This window comes from Triplophysa rosa, linkage group LG7, assembly GCF_024868665.1.
Source record: "Triplophysa rosa linkage group LG7, Trosa_1v2, whole genome shotgun sequence".
In the NCBI taxonomy this organism is placed as follows: Eukaryota; Metazoa; Chordata; class Actinopteri; order Cypriniformes; family Nemacheilidae; genus Triplophysa; species Triplophysa rosa.
The window spans coordinates 9290087-9308904 of NC_079896.1; the positions used below are offsets into that span (position 1 = coordinate 9290087).

At 37.4% G+C, this 18818-nt stretch overlaps 2 protein-coding genes across 22 annotated transcripts in view; one reads left to right on the forward strand and one right to left on the reverse strand.

Annotated features, from left to right (window-relative positions):
• Window positions 1–1600: 1600 nt before the first annotated feature.
• On the reverse strand, window positions 1601–10493 carry atg4c (autophagy related 4C, cysteine peptidase). 4 transcript variants are annotated; one of them, XM_057338625.1, is made up of 11 exons: window positions 10166–10493; window positions 9290–9412; window positions 9094–9177; window positions 8724–8957; window positions 6874–7198; window positions 6573–6643; window positions 5413–5573; window positions 5060–5138; window positions 4296–4372; window positions 3631–3750; window positions 1601–2960 (listed from the first exon to the last, which is right to left on the reverse strand). In XM_057338625.1, exons 2-11 carry the CDS (start codon window positions 9363–9365, stop codon window positions 2799–2801), a joined length of 1389 nt encoding a protein of 462 aa, XP_057194608.1. In that variant the 5' UTR covers window positions 9366–9412; window positions 10166–10493; the 3' UTR covers window positions 1601–2798. The 4 variants fall into 4 exon arrangements, with proteins under 4 accessions (XP_057194608.1, XP_057194607.1, XP_057194609.1 ...); XM_057338624.1 differs by lacking the exon at window positions 10166–10493 and adding an exon at window positions 9771–9840; XM_057338626.1 differs by lacking the exon at window positions 10166–10493 and adding an exon at window positions 9746–9816.
• A 167-nt stretch (window positions 10494–10660) lies between these two features.
• Window positions 10661–18818, forward strand: part of dock7 (dedicator of cytokinesis 7) — a 46986-nt gene continuing 38828 nt past the window's right edge. For 10 of the 18 annotated variants that reach the window (XM_057338600.1, XM_057338601.1, XM_057338602.1 and 7 more), the window contains exons 1-14: window positions 10661–10789; window positions 12967–13069; window positions 13270–13445; window positions 13534–13602; window positions 14875–15004; window positions 15125–15337; window positions 15660–15745; window positions 15827–15893; window positions 16816–16965; window positions 17316–17396; window positions 17508–17670; window positions 17759–17901; window positions 18080–18173; window positions 18387–18549. In XM_057338600.1, coding sequence (XP_057194583.1) covers window positions 10752–10789; window positions 12967–13069; window positions 13270–13445; window positions 13534–13602; window positions 14875–15004; window positions 15125–15337; window positions 15660–15745; window positions 15827–15893; window positions 16816–16965; window positions 17316–17396; window positions 17508–17670; window positions 17759–17901; window positions 18080–18173; window positions 18387–18549 — 1676 coding nt within the window. In that variant the 5' untranslated portion in view covers window positions 10661–10751. The remainder of the gene's footprint in view (window positions 10790–12966; window positions 13070–13269; window positions 13446–13533; window positions 13603–14874; window positions 15005–15124; window positions 15338–15659; window positions 15746–15826; window positions 15894–16815; window positions 16966–17315; window positions 17397–17507; window positions 17671–17758; window positions 17902–18079; window positions 18174–18386; window positions 18550–18818) is intronic. The other 8 variants (XM_057338603.1, XM_057338604.1, XM_057338606.1 and 5 more) reach the window with 1 other exon arrangement.

The window sequence follows — 18818 nt, forward strand, 5'->3', positions numbered from 1 at the left end:
ACATGACAGCCCAGGTCTAACCGTAGCTGTAGACTTATGGTAAAGCTAAGACATTTCGTTTCCTTTATTGTTTTTATAAAGAAAAAAATAAATAAAGATAACTGGCACTCATTCACTTGCATTGGTTTTGTGTCCATACAATAGAAGTGAATGCGTGCAAGCACTGATCGGTTACCAACTTTCTTAAAATGATCTTCTTTTGTGCTCTACAGAAGAAAGAAATCCGAACAGGTTCGAAAGATGTCAAAAGGGCGCGTAATTGATGACATAATTTTCATTTTGGGGTGTACAATCATTTTAAGTGCTTTTAGCTATTGTTTTAATTTGCTTCCAGGTTTCTTTTAAAAAAAACTCATCATCAGAATTGTCCACGTATTTTTCCCTTCATGCGCTTGAAAGGCTTGACCCCGTAATTGCTGCTTGCAGCTATATTTATCTTTATTTTGGTCCTTGCTTGTGTGAAAAGGCCTTAAACAGATTTATGCTGGTTATCCCTCTCCGTCTGAACAAAATGATCAGGTGCATGTCCCAATTTTGTTTAGTCTCGCCCAAGAGATTGTTTTAGAAATGAAGGAATGAAAAGATTGGAATGAAGGCAAAACTGAATAAAACACTGAACTGATTGTTGCATGAATGGCCGTGCCCGCTCCATTATCGCCTGCGGCAAATCCTTATGTCATATCCTATCTTGTCAAAACGGGTATCAAAAACAGAGAGAAGAGAGAGAAACTTTATTCATTCCAAATTGCCTGCAGAACGGAGTCTCTCACAGAATTCCACTTCTTTCATCTGAGGAATTCATTCAGCAGAGCAGATTAGATTTGGAGGAATCTGCCGGAATCAATGCCTCTATTGGCAGCAACAGACAGACAACATTACAGGCTACAACAGAGCTCTGAGGTCTGGTGTGCTGCTGTACGCTGCTGCTGGGATACAGCGTTTCTCCCCTGGAGATCATGACTCATTAATCAAATATTCATACAGGCAGCATCGTAAATACGAGCAAGAACACAAAGTCTCCTTAAAGCTGTCATGCCTCCCAGCACAAGCGCCCTTTCATGTATCGCTGACAGAAAAGGCGGAATGCCGCCTCACCCATAATGTCCCAAACTCCCCCCTTTTCCTCTCCTCCGTGTCTTGTTTCCTAAAAACAGCCCAGTAGGAATTTACTGATCACAGACGATGGGGTTATTGTGCTCCTCTGCTTCGGTCTTCACGACATGCACGGTCAAAACAGGCCGTGGTTTATTCTGCTCTGTTCCGCTGAAGGGTAACTTGTTCCTCCAGCCAGGGCTAATAATTGAAGGTCATAACCTTATTAATATAAGAATTTGTATTTAACATGAAAATAGCACAAGCATTGCTCAGACGGAACAGAAACAGAGGAATTAACCATGGCAACATTGAGTCCAACACAGGGATATTTTCTTACCAATGGAAAATGGCATAATCAGATACAGATTTGTTCCATTTGAATGAATGGGTTTGTCAGGACTTAGAAAGTGCAAGTAATTTTAGTTGTTTGTTGGAAAAGATTAGCTAATGGATTGTCTTGTTCGATAAAGGATGCAACAAAATAAGTAGAATCAGTGTTTTGTCTATTTAATCATGTTAGATTTATTGTACATTTCTGAAGTCAACAAATTGTAAAACTGAAATGTTCATTGTGCAAAATGATTTTGGCAAAGTGTGGTATTGAAATACACTGTGGTAATTTACAAAACCCTTAAAATAGCAGAATTACTAGGTTTGCATAAGTAGCAGATTTAAACATTTGGTTGGTTAAATACAATGCGTGAACACCATTACATCTATTGTGTGAACACAATTATGTCCAATGAGAGGTGCTTTGGTCCAAAGGTGTTTCCACTAAAAATAATAACATAAAATGTTATTCACAACCACTGGATGTGTAAGCACAAAATATTTTACGTTAACAATATAAATAAACCAACATCTGAAATGATTGAGAGAGAAAACTGAGTATAATGACTTGATTCATACTGGTTAATGTCCCGAGTTAGACCATTAAAATACTACAGTTAGTTAGTCAAAGACTAATGGGATCTTAGCAGCTCTGAATTTCTATAGTTTTAAACATGGCGATAAACTATTGTACTGTTAACTGATATTATAAAACAAATCCATGTTATATTGAACAAATGTTCCGCATTTTAAGTGACTTTCAATCTTCCTTAAATGCAGATAGCACACTTCTTTCACTGTTAAATATTTATTTTCAGGAGGCACCATGACATTTATTTAGGCGTATGAGATACAGTGTTCTACTCCCTGGTAAAAGCACATTATCTTTCCAGTTAACAAAATAAGTCAACATAAAACAAATCCCTATATAAGTTATGATCCTTAAAAAAGTAGACTAGATATGTTTCGATCATTATTTTCAGAAAAAACTTTATGCCCCCAGAAAAATAATGTGAAAGAATGTGATTCTAGTGAAAAATGTTTTCTTTAAAATAAAAAAATAAATTTTAACCCCACTTGTAATTGCGTTAATCAAATATATTATGAAATATGTATAATTTGAATCCAAACTCTATGTAGCAGTCTGTAAGAAAGGCAATGACCTGTGAGCTTTCATATAGCATATGGAGAAATACATATATATGTATTGATACCTTGAAAACTTTATGCACTGCTGAAGTCTTTTGACTTCACTTATTCTGAATTGACTGTCCAGTGTAGCATAAGTACCTACATTTTATTCCCACAGTGTTGTGTAAAGAAAGACAGACCCAGAAACTGTGTGTATCACTTGACTGTGTTAGTGGCTTCTCTTAGAGCAGCACGAAGTCTCCGGATGTTGCTCCTGCTTTCCTTGCATCACTGATAAAGGGCCATTCTCTTTTGACCACAGGAACTGAAAGTTCATAATCCTTCCCATGTCCTTCCAAAAAAGTGAATGCAGGGTATTTCTCTTTAGAAGAGGTCTGCAGTATCTGCCATTAACAAAAACAAAGTTAGCAAAATCACCGATAACATGAAATATTGTTAACACTTTACAATACGTTTGTATTTGTAAATGCTATAACTAACATGAACTAACCATGAGCAATATAGTTTTAAACATTTAATAATTCTTGTAAATCTCAATACAATTATTCATATTAAATCATGGTGCTATTAACTAATGTTAACAGTTACAATGTGTGATTTTAAAGTTGTATTAGTACATGCTGAAATTAACATGAATTAAGATTAATAAACTATAGAAGTACTTGTTCATTGCTAGTTCATGTAGACTAATGCATTAACTGATGTTAACAAATACAACATAGTAAAGTGTAACCGAAATATTATACAATATTTATTTTTAACTTCTCATTTCTCATGTATAATAAAGAAGGTCAGAGGAATACACAACAGTGCTTTCAAAAGTGGGCAACAAGAGTACTGTGGGGGAACTGACAGTCAGTTCCCAGTTACATAGTTAAATGCTGCCACCTGCTGGCACAAATGCAAAATGCTGCTCAAAAGAAAATGTTTTCTGGCCAATTTCAGTACACATAAAAGATAGTATAACAACATTAATCATCAAAACAAAACAAAAAAAATGGTCTTAACAGTGTAGCTGTACACCAATGCTTTAAGGCTTTCAGAATGACTTACCTTTGACAATTCACTGTTTATTCGTTCATAGTGTTCAACATTTTTTGAGTAGAATCCAATGGTACAGCTTGGGTCCATTTTATTGAAAGCCATTTTCTTTGGTGACGGGCAATGAAAAGACTGTAACGGAGAAAAATGATCAAATACATCTATTAAAATGAGTCAAAAAATCTATTTGTTTTTCTGTTTATGCATTATGCTCAAATTTCCATTTAAGGTCCATCTACAATGTAATGTGTGTGTGTGATATAAACCAGAGCAAGAACCGTTCCAAATGAGTGATATGTATGTTCATGAGAAACACACAGATAGCAGAAATGCAAGGCTTTACTTTCTGACAATGTTTTAGACAAATGTTGAATTCTGCCTGAGATCTGAATGGGTGAGACAGCTGAGACAAAAGTATGACCCAATATTTCTGTCTTTTGTCAGGCCACTTCTCACAGCGCACAAAAAGCATAAAAATAAGTTATGATGCTGAAATATAAAATGGTTGGAGCTTTATAAAATATGTGGAAGCTGATACAAAGTACAGAAGGATGTGTAAATCTCTTGTGTTCGATAATTGGGTGCGGAGAACTGCATTCAGATTCATACTCTTAAGTACAGAAACTATTAAATTCACATCACTGTGCGATGGTCAGCTTTTTGTAATTCCACATTACCTGCAGAGGGAAACCGCTTGTGCTGACATCTACAAAAGGCTGACAGTAATGAGGATCCATGTAAATCAAGCTGTCATCTGCAAGGACAAAACAAAAGACAAGTTATTCAAAAAACACAGTGATTATTTTAATGCATATCCTTGCTCAATTTCTATGCAGAGCAGCTCAAAGTCCCCCACCTCGGCTTCGAACAATCAAACGCAAGTATTTTTTCTCGCTCCTTTCTAAACTCCAACGGATTAAACTCCAGGCAATCGAATCCAGTCGTACAAACACATTCTTTATGCCGCAGAGGGGGCTGTCATTTAATTTTAGTACGGCGAAATTACTTTTACAAACACGCAATTATATTACGTCATTTGCATATGATGAATGCGGATGGCAGAGCAGACGAGGCGAGGAGGATGTATTGCTTGTCATTTAGACATCATCGTGGAGTGTGCTGCAAATTGCTAAAATGTAAATGGGTAAATATTGACTACCAACATGTACAACTGAAGGTTTAAACTGGATGCTGAGGGTGATGAAAAGTGGGACACTCTGGCTAGCTATGAAATCTATGCACGCCGGCTATGTAAATGCAGAAAGCCTATTGCTTAAGATATTCTTGTGTGATGAATGGTGTAGCGTTTTGATGGGTTTGAGAGAAATAAAATAAGCTTTCTGATGGCACTTTGCTTCCTTTTTTGTGCATTAATTTGCTTTGCCTCTATTTTAGCAACCCAGTGGGCAAAACGACTTTATTTATTTTCTTTCGACCTCACCTTGAAATCCGACAAAATAGTAGGCCTGTTTAGGCTTTCCACCAATGATGCCGATACAGTAGTCTAAGCTTAATATGCTCTGGGGAAGACAAAATGAGATCTTATAATTACTGTGTTGATGTCAACAGTCACATTTTTCCGTCTTTATATGGTCTGCAAAGTTTGTAAATCTAGATGTAGAAATATCTATCTACGGAATGGTCAAATTGTACATAAAAATAAGTTATTGTCCTCAAGGATCATATCTTTACAGCAACATGGTGTAGCTGTACTTATACTAATATATTAATACATAACATCTGGGTGTGCCAGTTAGTCATTTGGGCGTTCCTGTAATAATCCAAAAAATCAACCTTGACAAAGCTGAAGTATTCTGGGTTGATCTTCTCTCCTCCCAGTCGTACAGGAATGAGTATGACGACTGCTCTACCATCAGGAATAGTACAGAGTCCTTGAGGATCACTGGGGCTGCCCGTCTGCTCTGAATGGCAGTCAATAACATCAGCACTGTACACTGCAATTGTGATAACACAATGGTCAAAATCAGGTGCTTTTTCTGTCCCATCTTACTTGAGTAATACAACTTCAGCTCTCACTTAATCATCCATACATGTCATTTAAACCCACAATATGCAATACTATTCAAAGTTTTACAGTGACTTGACTTAAAATGTTTTTCGTGATCTTAAACTTTTTTTTAATCTAAGGGTCCAATAAGGGACTAAGAAAAGTTTTTACGAAACGTATTTTCATGTTCGGAAAAAACTTTCCGAAAACCTATACGAACGCTGGGGGAGTGCATCGAGCACAGAAATACTATGTCATACATCCAACTCGTCTTTGTCACGCATGAGAAGACAGCACGTTTAACATTGTAAAGTGAGAATGCATGAAACATCGTTGCACATCCCCTTTAAAAAGCATCCCAGGGCGTTACATTAAAAAGCTACTTTACATTACAAGCTTGTTGATAAAATGCCATAAAAACATCTTTACAAATTCTAAGCAAAGGGTGACTACATTGAAGATACATTTTGATTTTCTTTATTTTAAACATAATTCCTACAGTTACACTTTTGTTATTCCAGAGTATTGATAAATTTACTATTACTCTATAATATTAATGAAGACTATAGAATCTATTGCAAAAAATAAACAAACAATACTATTGGTCAGATTTATCTTTGATTTTGTTTATTTTATGTTTTTGGCCATTGAATTATAAAATACGGGTGTAGTAAGGTGGCGAGAGAGAGTTTGTGACCACTGTAACTTAAGAAATACGTTTAAAATGTTTAATTATTTACAATATTATCATATCGTATGTGTAAAATTAACATGATATCAATAATCATAGTTTTTTCCAATACCGATATATTGTGAGTGACAGCCTTAGTAGAGATACTGTAGGCAATATGCTCCTTTTTCAATTGTTCTTGCGATTTTTAAATATTGGGAGAATTTTAAATATCTTTCTTTTTTGTAAAAAATTATACATTTAAATTTTCCATACCAGTGCAGTCTTGTGCTACATATACACTTATGCCTTTCAGCATAGGGTCTGTTGCCTCGCCAACAGTTTTTCTAAGAGACATGGGAAAAAGTAATAGAGAGAGAGAGAGTAAGAGAAATTAAAGAGTTTAGTTTGACATTCTTTTTTCATCTGGCTGCAGATTCCTTTTCAATAACCTGTGTGGACATTTGCTTGTCTAAATGCCAATGAAATATTTAAAAACCACTATATAACATTAAATCACACTGAGGAATGGTTGATGCACAATGTAAGCTATATAGCGTACATAACACACTCTTACCTGAGTATGTGCGCCACCACCGCAGGTCCGTACCAATCTCCGGCCTGCTTTCCTGATGTCATTCCAAGCTGCACCAATCTGTGGATGCCCAGCTGGGCTGAATTTCCGTCCCCAAACCAGGACACAATGGTGCGGTGATGTGCCTCTTTCAGGTAGGAGTCTGCTTCTTCAGCGCCTCCTTGAGCAGGGCAGAGAGAGTGAGTGACCTGTGCTCTATCCCCCTGAAGAGAGGCCTCTAATGTGGCCACCAGTCTCCGTGCAGTACTGCTGGTCCATGTCTCTGTATCCAAGGGCTCCAGGGTCATCGCTTCAGGCCAGGTCCAGTCTGATGACAGAAAATTGTGAGACTTGTGCTTCAAAAGGTGATAGGCTTTCTTAAATTTAAATGTATTCATATCGCTTTACAGGTAATCAAAACCCACAATCTTGGCATTATGCTCTAGTAGTTGAGCAGGAACACCTTGTATAATGCCAAGATATTTCCAAATACTGTCTGTTATTATATTTTATTAAAAATGTTTAAAGTTACTTTGTGTGCTATTTTTGTACTTAAAGTGACTACAGCATAGAGATATTTCTTAAAGGGACACTTCACCCAAAAATAAAAACTCTGTCATCCTTTACTCACCCTCAAGTTGTTCCAAATCTGTATACGCTTCTTTGTTCTGATTAACACAGAGAAAGATATTTGGAAGAATGCTTATAACCAGACAGATTTTGCCCCCATTGACTACCATAGTAGGAAAAAATACAATGGTAGTCAAAAATGCCCCAGAACTGTTTGCTGTCCTACATTCTTCAAAATGTCTTCTTTTGTGTTCAACAGAGCAAAAAAAAATGATAAAGTATTTTTTCCTACTATGGGAGTCAATGGGGGGCAAGATCTGTTTGGTTTTAAGCATTCTTCCAAATATCTTTCTCTGTGTTCATCAGAAAAAATACATTTATACAGATTTGGAACAACTCGAAGGTGAGTAAATGATGACAGAATTTTCATTTTTGGGTGAAGTATCGCTATAATAGGTCCATCTTGGTTTGCCTTTACTGTTCCAAATCTGCTTTAATTACATGCACTTAATTAGTTATGTTCTTTACTTTGTTCATGAGCTCATAAATTATATCCATATGGACCATTAAGAAATAATTGAACAGATGTCTTTCAGAAGTCCTGGAAGTTTTTCTCCAAGCTTCATGGGCATATTTAAATATGACTTTGAATAAGGCAGTGTGGCTACTTCTTTAAGAACAAAAGTTCAATTACAATATTCCATGTAGTCCATATTTCACTTTTACTACATTTTATCCTCACAAACAGGGTGGGGGCCTGAAATTGTGTGGGTAGGAGTGCTAAGGGTCATAAAGGTGCTGGACCTGGCTTTGGGGACATTAGGTAATGACCTTGATAAGTGTTAAGACCTGTAATTATCCAATAAGAACATTTTATTAGCTTCTTTATGGACAGAGATTTCAATAATGACATATTCCATTACGGACATGGGTAGTGGATGACGTTTCAATGTTGACTTTGAATGAAGGTATTTAACTGGCAAAGGTGGCCTGTTCATCTTATAACATAAAACTACCCTCAGTCAGAGGGATCATATTTATTAGAGAGCCACAACCTATGCAATGAAAAATGATACAATTACGCTTTCAGTCTCTAAATGAGCACATAAAAATGTCTAATTTCTTATCAATATGTACTGCGAAAAGAATGCCTAAGTGTAATTCACACAGTTTTATAGATTGTTGCTTCTTTGTTAGTTCATTTGTAGTTCTCACCATAATCTTTCACAATCAGCAGATAAAATATACTTTTCATAAACTATTTACTTTTGACCTAACCTCACCTCTTCCCAGGATGTGAAGCATTAGAGCCTGGGCCAATATCATCTGCCCTGCCCGGAGCGTACAACCCCATCCACAATCTGAAGTGAGGGTAGAGCCTGGAAGGGCAGGAAACTCTTCTCGATAAGTAAGCCAAACCCGTGAGGTGAAGTCCCTCCGAAAACCATCAACATTGCCGGTGATGACATCATCATCTGATGCCTCAGCTGTACAACTCTCTGTGTGGCTTTCATCATCTATGAACAGAAACATAGCTGATACACTTTGTTTTTTTCCTTTAAATGCAACAGGGTTTTGGAATGTTGGTGTTTGTAAAATATAAAAAATTGGTCTTTTCAAACTAATTTTCAAACAAACTTTGTTATGACTTACCCACAGCCTTGAAATGGTAGCATTTCCCCAACAAGAAAACAGGGGAATTACGGCTGAAGGCAGTTTTTGTTTTGAGAGCCCAACCTATAAGGGTAAAAGAACATTTGTGTCATGATGTTTTAAGCACAGTGAGGCAATATTTTTGTGAGGGATTAAAAGTTTCTAAAAGTGAAACGTGGAATCTGTCATTACATACTGTATTTCACATTGTGCCATGCTGACATGAACTTAGACTTCAGTTTCTCCACCTCGTCGGTCCCTGTAGTCTCCATATCATCATCCACAGAGCAGAACCCATAACAGCCCCGCGCTGGACTTTCTGTAAATGTTTTAATAGTAACAAGACAAGTTATATACTTCTGAATTTTGTTTGGAATTGGCTTGATAACATATTAGTTTTATTCAATACCCAGCGTTTGTTCGATATTCAAGAAATGGGTTAACAATAGGAAAGGGAAGAGATACGTTTGTAGACACGACCAGAATGCAGTTCACTTCTGTTCTGTTGGCTGACTAGCATGCTAAGTAACGTTAGTCGTAAGTTTGTACACCTTTAAAACATTACAGTTACCTTCAATAAACCTAAATGCAAACGCCGCAAATGCTTTGTAAAAGAAATACGTAGACAAATGAAAAAAATAAATAAACGCACTTATATTTTAAAACTTGCTGCTTACTTATTACACGGAAGAACTCTGCAACTGCTCACTTCTTCTGTTTACATTTTGAGGAAGCGTTGATCTCGTTCGCTCTCGCGGTATTTCATCTATTCTCTGGTTGAGAGACTGCCTGCCTTTGATTTTGTTGTCTCAAATAGATATTTTAGATGTTTAAATAAAAATATGTAATATTAATTTAAATATTTTGCTTTGTTTGCAACTTTTATTTAATTAGATGTAAGACATAAAATGATTAAATAAAATTATAAACATGAAAAATCTATGCAATTCTTGTTCTCAATAAGTTACATTATTCATAAGCAGAAACGTCAAAAATACACAACCGTTAAGATGTGATTTTACAAAAAATATATATATATATACATAAAAATATAATAAATGTTATTGCTTACAGATTACATTCCGGTGGAAGTGGAAACGGATGCAGTTCACACCGATTGGTGACACCGATAGTTTCCTGTAAAAGATCGCTCTATTGTGTAACACAGGATATGAATCATATTGGGAGGTCTCCAGCCCACGTTCCCAACTCTATAAGACTGTAATGAACTTCAACTGCCTGATATCCAATAAAATATTATGCTTCTAGAAATCCCAGAAATAGAAACCACATTTACTATATTAATAATTAAAACATCTCATTCTTTCAGTGTACTAACTGTAACTGTTACATTTTGTGTTATGTTGACGAATGACACCGAGGTTGTAAAGAAAGGGGCGTTTATTTGTCCAGTTTTACGGTACCGTTCTTCTTTCTCTCATGTGCGACTGAGCTCATTGCTTCCCCTCCACCAATAATAAGTCCCGCCTCACTAGTCCGCTTTTTGTTATGGTTACTACGACTTTGTGAATGACTTCTCAACTGTCCAATCACAGTCTTCTTGGGAGTCGCAGGAGGCGGGACTTGTCGGGATACGGGTGGGAAAGGAATATCGCGGCTGGAGCGCTGGAGTACTCGAGCACTCAGCGGCTACAGTCATGGCTGAACGCCGCGCATTCGCACAGAAAATCAGCAGGTAAGAAGATCTTTCGCAAATCAAAACCTCATTGCGCTTTTACATGTCTTCACCCTGAGCCGTATGATCATTCTTTATTTGCTGCCTAATGCAGTGGGCGAGCATGCCAGCCTTTCCAAATAAGGCCTAGACGTTGAGATAGCTGGAGCAGACGCGGAGTTATAAAGGCTGTGTCAGGAATCCTAGTGAGCTCCCTTTCCAGAGTGCATTCTGGGCGTAGCAGGCTTGTTATAAACGCTAGTTAGGTAGTCTAGTTAGGCAGCTCACTATGATTTGAGCCACAGCCATAGAGATGCCCGAGTGACCCACCCAAACTGAAAGGCAGCGGTATGATGCCTTTGTGCCTGTGTGCATTAAAGTAAGTCTCTATCGTAGGGTTTATAATACATAGATGCATTGTTTGTTGAGCCCGTGTAATGATTTTGGGGAGTCAGTGAAATGCATTGGGGTTTACGAGACGATGGCTTGCCTTGACATACTGACACATCAGATGATCGTGAGATGAATGCTGTCAAATGTGCGTAACGGTATATGTAATCGCGTATCGCTGTGCGTGGCTTTGGTTTTTGAGTTGACTCTGATGTATCAAAAAAAAAACACTTTAGGGTTAAATTAGCATGTTTAGATGTAAACAACGACTATTATATAGTATGATTGTCATTTGTCAAGAAAAGGGGTCTTACACATGTTTTTATGTAGTCACCAAGAATACTTCTCCCCAACCATTTCAGAATGATCCATAAATGCAAAGCACGATTAAATCTCAAGCAGATAACCTGTGATGACAATGTGTCATGATGTTGTTACTTCATTGTTGCATTTGATTTACTCAGATTTCGGATAATAGGATTTTGGTGAATAAGGGGCCCGGTGCTTTTATAATAGACTATACAATCAAGTCCCATCATTGGATTAAATTGCATTTCATTTCAATGGACATGTCTTTTATGATGTTAAATCGCAAGATTAGACCTCAAATGGATCTAAAAAAAGGAAATGACCTTTTAGGCTCCCCTGTGGCTGCTACGCTCTTGGCATTTTCCAGATGCTTAGGAATGCCTTTGCCTTGTCGTCTTGTCAGTGATGTGCAATAGGTTGATCAGATCAGTTAAATTGAGACTCGGAGGCACCTGCTGTCCAGATTCCGATCACTATTTGTCACTTACCCACATAGTAAAGTGTGCTGATTGAGATATGATAAAGGAAAAGCAGTTTTGTTTCATTTGTAGAGACATGACACAGTAGTAGAACTATTCATAAGGCCACAAAAAATCTAGATTTACAGTAATATTTTATTGAAAAAATCAGAGCGAAACTGAAAGCTCTACTGACTGTACAATTGAAATCTTTTTAGCTTTGTTCATTTAATTCCAATTTAATTAGATACTTGTATGTTAGCCCTTTTGGAAATGAACAGAAACCATTTCTCATGACTCTGTGAATCTCTAAAAGATGTTCTGAGAGGAGGTGTAAAATATGCACTGAAAGTCACTGTGCCTTTGTAAACAACACGTCTGCGGGCTAATCATCTGCTCTCTCTTCAGGAATGTCCAGCCTAAATAAAGGTCCCAACAGAATCAACAAGAGCACAAGGGCCTGTGTACTGTACATCATACTGCATTGATTAGACCAGGACTCAAATTTTAAATAGAATCGCTATGATGTCACTTCCTGATGATTTTTGTAATGCGTCAGTTTGTAACCACACAGGCAATTTAATAACATTGTGAATCGGACTTCAAGACCAAAGCTTGCAAACCAAATTGCTTTGACTTCAAGCGTAATTTTTATTTGACCTGACCAGTGCTTGATGTTTGAGATGACATCATCTTGTTTATCAAAAACATTTAGCAAAAAACAAATAAATGATGTTTTATACCCAATAATAGTAATGACACTTTGACATTAAATAGCTTTATTTCAGTGAGCCTGGTATTCTGTCACCTGACAAATGTATTGTTTCAGTGGTAGCGTTGGTTCATGTCTGCTCATCTTGCAAATACGAGGATTCCAATTTGACTTAAAGGCAGCATTAGTTCTGTGCTTTTCTTAATGTGAGATGATGACTGTCAGGTCATAGGATCCTGAGATGACCTGCCTGTCCCATTACACTTCACACTTACATATACATGCACATCCTCCTTACCCCTAAACTTTCCTGTCATTCTGTTTTCCAGGACTGTAGCAGCTGAGGTCAGGAAACAGATTGCTGGTCAGTATGGAGGCTCCCCTCAGCTTCTTAAAAACCTCGGCGTGAGTGGCAATGCAACTAGCAATGCTGTGAGTATTATATTTCAGCAACAATATATCACCTATTTCTAAATTATTTCGTAGTAATTGATCATTTAGACCTGAGTTAAATGAATAAGTGATAAAAAACACCATGTGCTTTCACCTTCAGGTGATGATTTTATAAGGGATAATTAATTCTTGACAGTGAAACTGACATTCTTTGCTCCTCGCTGGGGTTCTTCATGCAGATTCCCCTGACAGAAGCAGTGGAGCCGGTGGATTTCGAGGACTATTTAATCACACATCCACCTGTTATAGAGTCAGGACCTCTGAGAGATCTCATTGAGTTTCCTCCAGATGATATTGAAGTGCTGTACACTCCAAGAGAGTGTCGAACTCTTGGCCAAGCTGTGCCCGAGGAAGGGTTAGTGTGTGTTTCATGTGACATTTATGCCTTTGTCTGATGCTTTTATTCAAACAGTGTACTTTCTCCTTTTAAAATAATTTTACAGTGACAACGATGCTCACGTCAGAGACTGTGTTCGCTCTTATACTGAGGACTGGGCTGTTGTTAACCGCAAGTATGATGTTCAGAGAGGAACAAGTTCTATTGCTTCACTAGATGTCCTTCTTATCTCTGTTTGCTCTTTAAAGGAATTGTTCACCCAAAAATGAAAATTCTGTTAATAACCAAAGAGTTTTGGGGTGCTATTGATTGCCATAGTAGGAAGAAAAACTACTATGGTAGTCAATGGTGACCCACAACTGTTTGGTTTCCCACATTCTTCAAAATATCTTCCTTTGTGTACAGCAGAACAACAGAAATGTATATGTATTTGCAACAGGATGATTAAATGACAGAATTTCAGTTTTTGGTGAACTATCCATTTAAGAGCTTTTCTAGTAGATGGGTATTCATAGGGCGTAGTTTGTAAATCAGTTACAGTTACACTTCGTAATTTATATACCACTAACTTACTTATTAATAATTAATAGTAATACAATATAAAAAAATTATATGAATACATAATAATATATAAAAACAATACTAAAGAGATATTTCAGCCAAGAAACAAAATTTCCCCATGTTTTACTCACCTTCAAGGCATCCTAACTGAATATGACTGAATATGGCGCAGCCGAGGGATAACTGAGGTTAGACATTATCGTTAATAGCGTTGTCAATACGGATATTTCTCTTAAACAAACTCACTAATTCGCTTCAGAAGACCTTTGCTAAGACCACGGAGCCGTGTCGAGTCTTTCTTTGATCGATGGATGCACTTTTTGGAGCTTCAAAAAATTGCCCCCATTCACTCCCATTCTACCGCTTGAAAGTAAAAGGATACGTGGTATTATAACTCCAACTGCATTATTCTTCAAGAAGAAAAAGTCATATTCAGTTAGGATGCATTGAGGGTGAGTAAAACATGGGGAAATTTTGTTTCTTGGCTGAAATATCCTTTTAATGCTATTTTTTATATTTTATTATTAGATATTTTAATAAAATATATTATAATAATAATAAAGTCAAAAGCTATAAAATAATACAAATGTAACTACGTTGTGACCAAATTGTGTAAAAACCTCACCCTGTGATGCTTTTCAAACAGTATTCAGGAGTTAATCTATGTTGGGCTATTATTGGATACTTTTTCTTGAATTTTGAGTCAAAGACAACCATTTCAAAAACATTTTTTGTACAAAACCAATTTCATCCATTTAAGCATACGCCTTACGGGTCTATCAGAAAAATGTCCTTAATTAAATGCTACATTTTTTTGTCATGTGGTAGCACTAGCTAATCCATACATGCTAGCAGACAGGTCATAACATGTATTTTGGATGCACAGGTACCACAAGCTTGGCACTGCGTTTAATCCCAACACTCTGGACAAGCAGAAGGAGAGGCAGAGAGGTTTACCAAAACAGGTTTTTGAGTCAGATGAGTTGCCAGATCACAGCAGCTATCAGGACGATCAGGTTAACCTGTCATCATGCATAATCTAATGTTTTTTTGCTAAACCTGATAAGCCTGAACAATTGTGCATAACATTACTGTGGCTTTGCCGAATATAACTGAGAATGTGTTTTGTGTTACAGGATGATCTAAAGCGGAGGTCCATGTCCATAGATGACACCCCACGGGGCAGTTGGGCTTGCAGTATATTTGACCTGAAGAACTCTCAGCCTGATGCTCTGCTGCCACACCTTTTAGATCGAGTGCCTAATGAAGAGATCGACCGTCACAATGAAGACCAGCGCATGTCAAACCGTCATCGAGAGCTCTTTGCGCTGCACCCCGCTCTGGATGAGGTAGAGTATAACAGAGTCCTTTTGATAGTTCTTTATGGTGCCTTTAGGAATGCAAAATTAATGTGTATTACGATATTGGCTGTATAGATTAATAGATGTATTAAACATCAGCATTTAAGTCATTCAGAATACAGTTCTCAGCTTGTTTTTAGATAAATAATTATAAATAAGTTTGATAATATAATAATTTAATATGTATAAATAAAAAATACGGTAGTGGACACTGCACACCATATTTGCACTGAATAGGGTTTGACTACATAAACCCGCAGCATATCATGTCCAGACTACTTTATTTGTATCTGTATTTTTCTTGTCGTAGGAAGAGCCAATTGAGCGCCACTGTGTTCCTGATGTTCCAAAAGAGCATTTTGGTCAGAGGCTTTTAGTCAAGTGCTTGTCCTTGAAGTAAGTCTGGAACTGCTTTTTCTGTACTGAAATGTAACATTAATGGCTACAGTATTGCTGACTTGCTTCTCTCCTTTTAAGGTTTGAGATAGAAATTGAGCCAATATTCGCAAGTTTGGCTTTATATGATGTCAAGGAAAAGAAAAAGGTGAGCTGTTATGATTACCTCTGTGCTGTTCAGGGTTTAAAAGTAGAAAGCTAGCAAAGCGCGACACAGTTTACTTGTATAGTGAAAAGGAAAGCCTAAGGCCATGTTCACACTTGACTTCTGTTTTGAAGCTGCTTGCGTCTGTTTTACATTATAATCCTATGGAGGAAACCGTGTTTTCAAAAAAAGTCCTGTCGCTTTTTTAAACTGAATACACAGTGTAACAAATTTTTGTTTTGACCGACCTTTTTATAGTTCTTGTACAATTCTGTGGTAGTAATTATTGTGGTAATACTAATTTTCATGTAGCATCAATGTTTTAGTGTATAATTAGCTCAAGTACATTTTGAGCTTATATCATTAATTACAATATATTGGTATATTGCAAATAAACAAAAACTGTACAAATTTTCATATATTTTAACATTTATTTTCCAAACGTCACTGTCTGAAAATTCTAGAAATATCTGTAGGGGGATGAAGCGATGATGGGTGACTACATCTGGAACTTGTATTAGACAGTATTAGTCATAAAAGACCAAAACGATCAAATGTACACTTCTGAAGTTTTGGACAACTCCTTTTTAGTGACTGTTATGTTAAACTGTTGTTTTGAGCTCAGTGTTATGCCAGTACCTTGTAATTTCTGCGTACGAGTTATAATACCGAAATGTATAAATAAATGTGCTTAGTTTTTTTTGTGATTACCGTTGATGGGGGGAAAAAGGTGATTTTTGTATTCAGCATGTTAAACTTCATAAAGAAACAGTAAAAATTAAAGCGAAACACAACTTTACAGAAAAAAATTCATTGTGTTATTCACAATTTCAACACTAGGGGGTAATAGTCACCTTCTAGATGTTTTTAGTTATTCCTTTGCAACTATACTGACATTTGTTTTTATTCTTATCTTAATCCTCAGATATCAGAGAACTTTTACTTTGATTTGAACTCAGAGCAAACAAAGGCCATGCTCCGGCCACACATCCCATCTGCTGCTATCTCCACCCTGGCCCGCTCTGCTGTCTTCTCCATAACCTACCCTTCACAAGACGTCTTTCTTGTCATCAAGGTTACCAATTCACATTCATGTCTTACATTTACATTTATTCGTTTAGCAGACGCTTTTATCCAAAGCGACGTAGGGGGAAACAATAGAAGCAAATTGTGCAACGAAAGAACAACAATGCATAGGTGCAGTAAAACTGTCTTTAAGACTTCAGGAAAAGCTTAAGAAGTTTTCCTTTTCATGTGTTTTTTTGAATGTCCTTTTTTAAGGTTTATTTCTTCACAACCATAAAATATTGTAGATAAAGTTTCAACGTGGATAAAAAAGTACATTATTCTTTTAGAGTAGATGACATAAATAGAAGCTTTGGAGTATAGAAGTATGTCGATATGTTTTACTGTGTTTGCTTGCAGCTCGAGAAGGTTCTACAGCAGGGAGATATCGGAGAGTCTGCCGAACCTTACATGGTCTTCAAAGAATCTGACACAGCCAAAGTAAGATCTTCCATCAACTGTCCAATCTTATTCGCAACACCAAACACCTTATACATTTTACACCAATTCCTGCTGGGATTTAGTTGTACTTACTGTTTATGGGTTTCATAGAATAAGGAAAAGCTCGAGAAGTTGCGTGGTCAGGCGGACCAGTTCTGTCAGCGACTGGGGCGCTACCGCATGCCCTTCGCCTGGACGGCCATACACCTCATGAACATCGTGAACAGTGCAGGCAGTCTGGAGAGAGACACTGAGGTGGAGATGGGTCTGTCAGGTGAGTCTACAAATCGTTTAGGCTGAACTCATGTAGCAGTACCACTGAATTGTTTGAACTGCCTGATCACATGTCGTCGGTCACACAGAGCGGAAAGGCTCATGGTCAGAGCGGAGGAACTCGAGTATTGTGGGACGCCGCTCGCTGGAGAGAACCACAAGCGGAGACGAATCGTGCAGTCTGACCAGCTTCAGGCCTGCCACCCTGACTGTCACCAACTTCTTCAAACAGGTCATACTGTTATTCTGGAAAAGCTGCCCAATATTGATTTAAACTTGGATCTCAGTTCATCGTGCTCTAGTTACTGGTCATTGCATAGTTAGACCGCTAATGTTATTATATTTTTTATTTTTGTATATTTGACAGCCTGTGTGTTTCTGACATTAGTTTTCTTTCCTTACTGTATTAGGAGGGAGATCGGCTGAGCGATGAAGACCTGTACAAGTTTTTAGCCGACATGAGGCGTCCATCCTCTGTGCTGCGTAGACTGAGGCCTATTACAGGTAGAGCTGGCTTGACATCAATGGGTTATGGCCATATTGACAAACCTCATTGCAAAATAGATGCTGTGTGGACTGTTGGACAGTTATCATTTATGTTCAATGATTTCTCCACAATTATTGATATATGCAATTAATTGCAATTAATTCATCATGTCATTTTTTTATCAGTTGACCTAGTTACCTAGTAATAGCTTGCTTCCTTTATGCCCTCAGCTCAGTTAAAGATCGACATCTCACCGGCCCCTGAGAGCCCTCACTATTGCCTGACCCCCGATCTACTCCAAGTTAAGCCCTACCCAGACAGTCGAGTACGGCCAACGAAAGAGATCTTGGAGTTTCCCGCCAGGGACGTCTATGTGCCCAGCACCACATACAGGTATTTCCTCTTTTCATACGATCTTTTCATCGAGTCCTTGCACTCAAACACAAGCCATGTTTCTTACTTGAAATTGAATGCTTTGTCTGACATGTATCGCTAAATTAGCCAGAGTCACATTCAACCCCACTGTCTAAGGATGCTATTTTAGTCAAGGTCAGCCAGACAACAATGCTTATCTTGTGCATATGTTGACATAACCTGTCATTCAGAGGACATGTTTGTCTTCTCTTAGCCGGTGCCAGCCTTATCATTCAGTGGACTGGTGC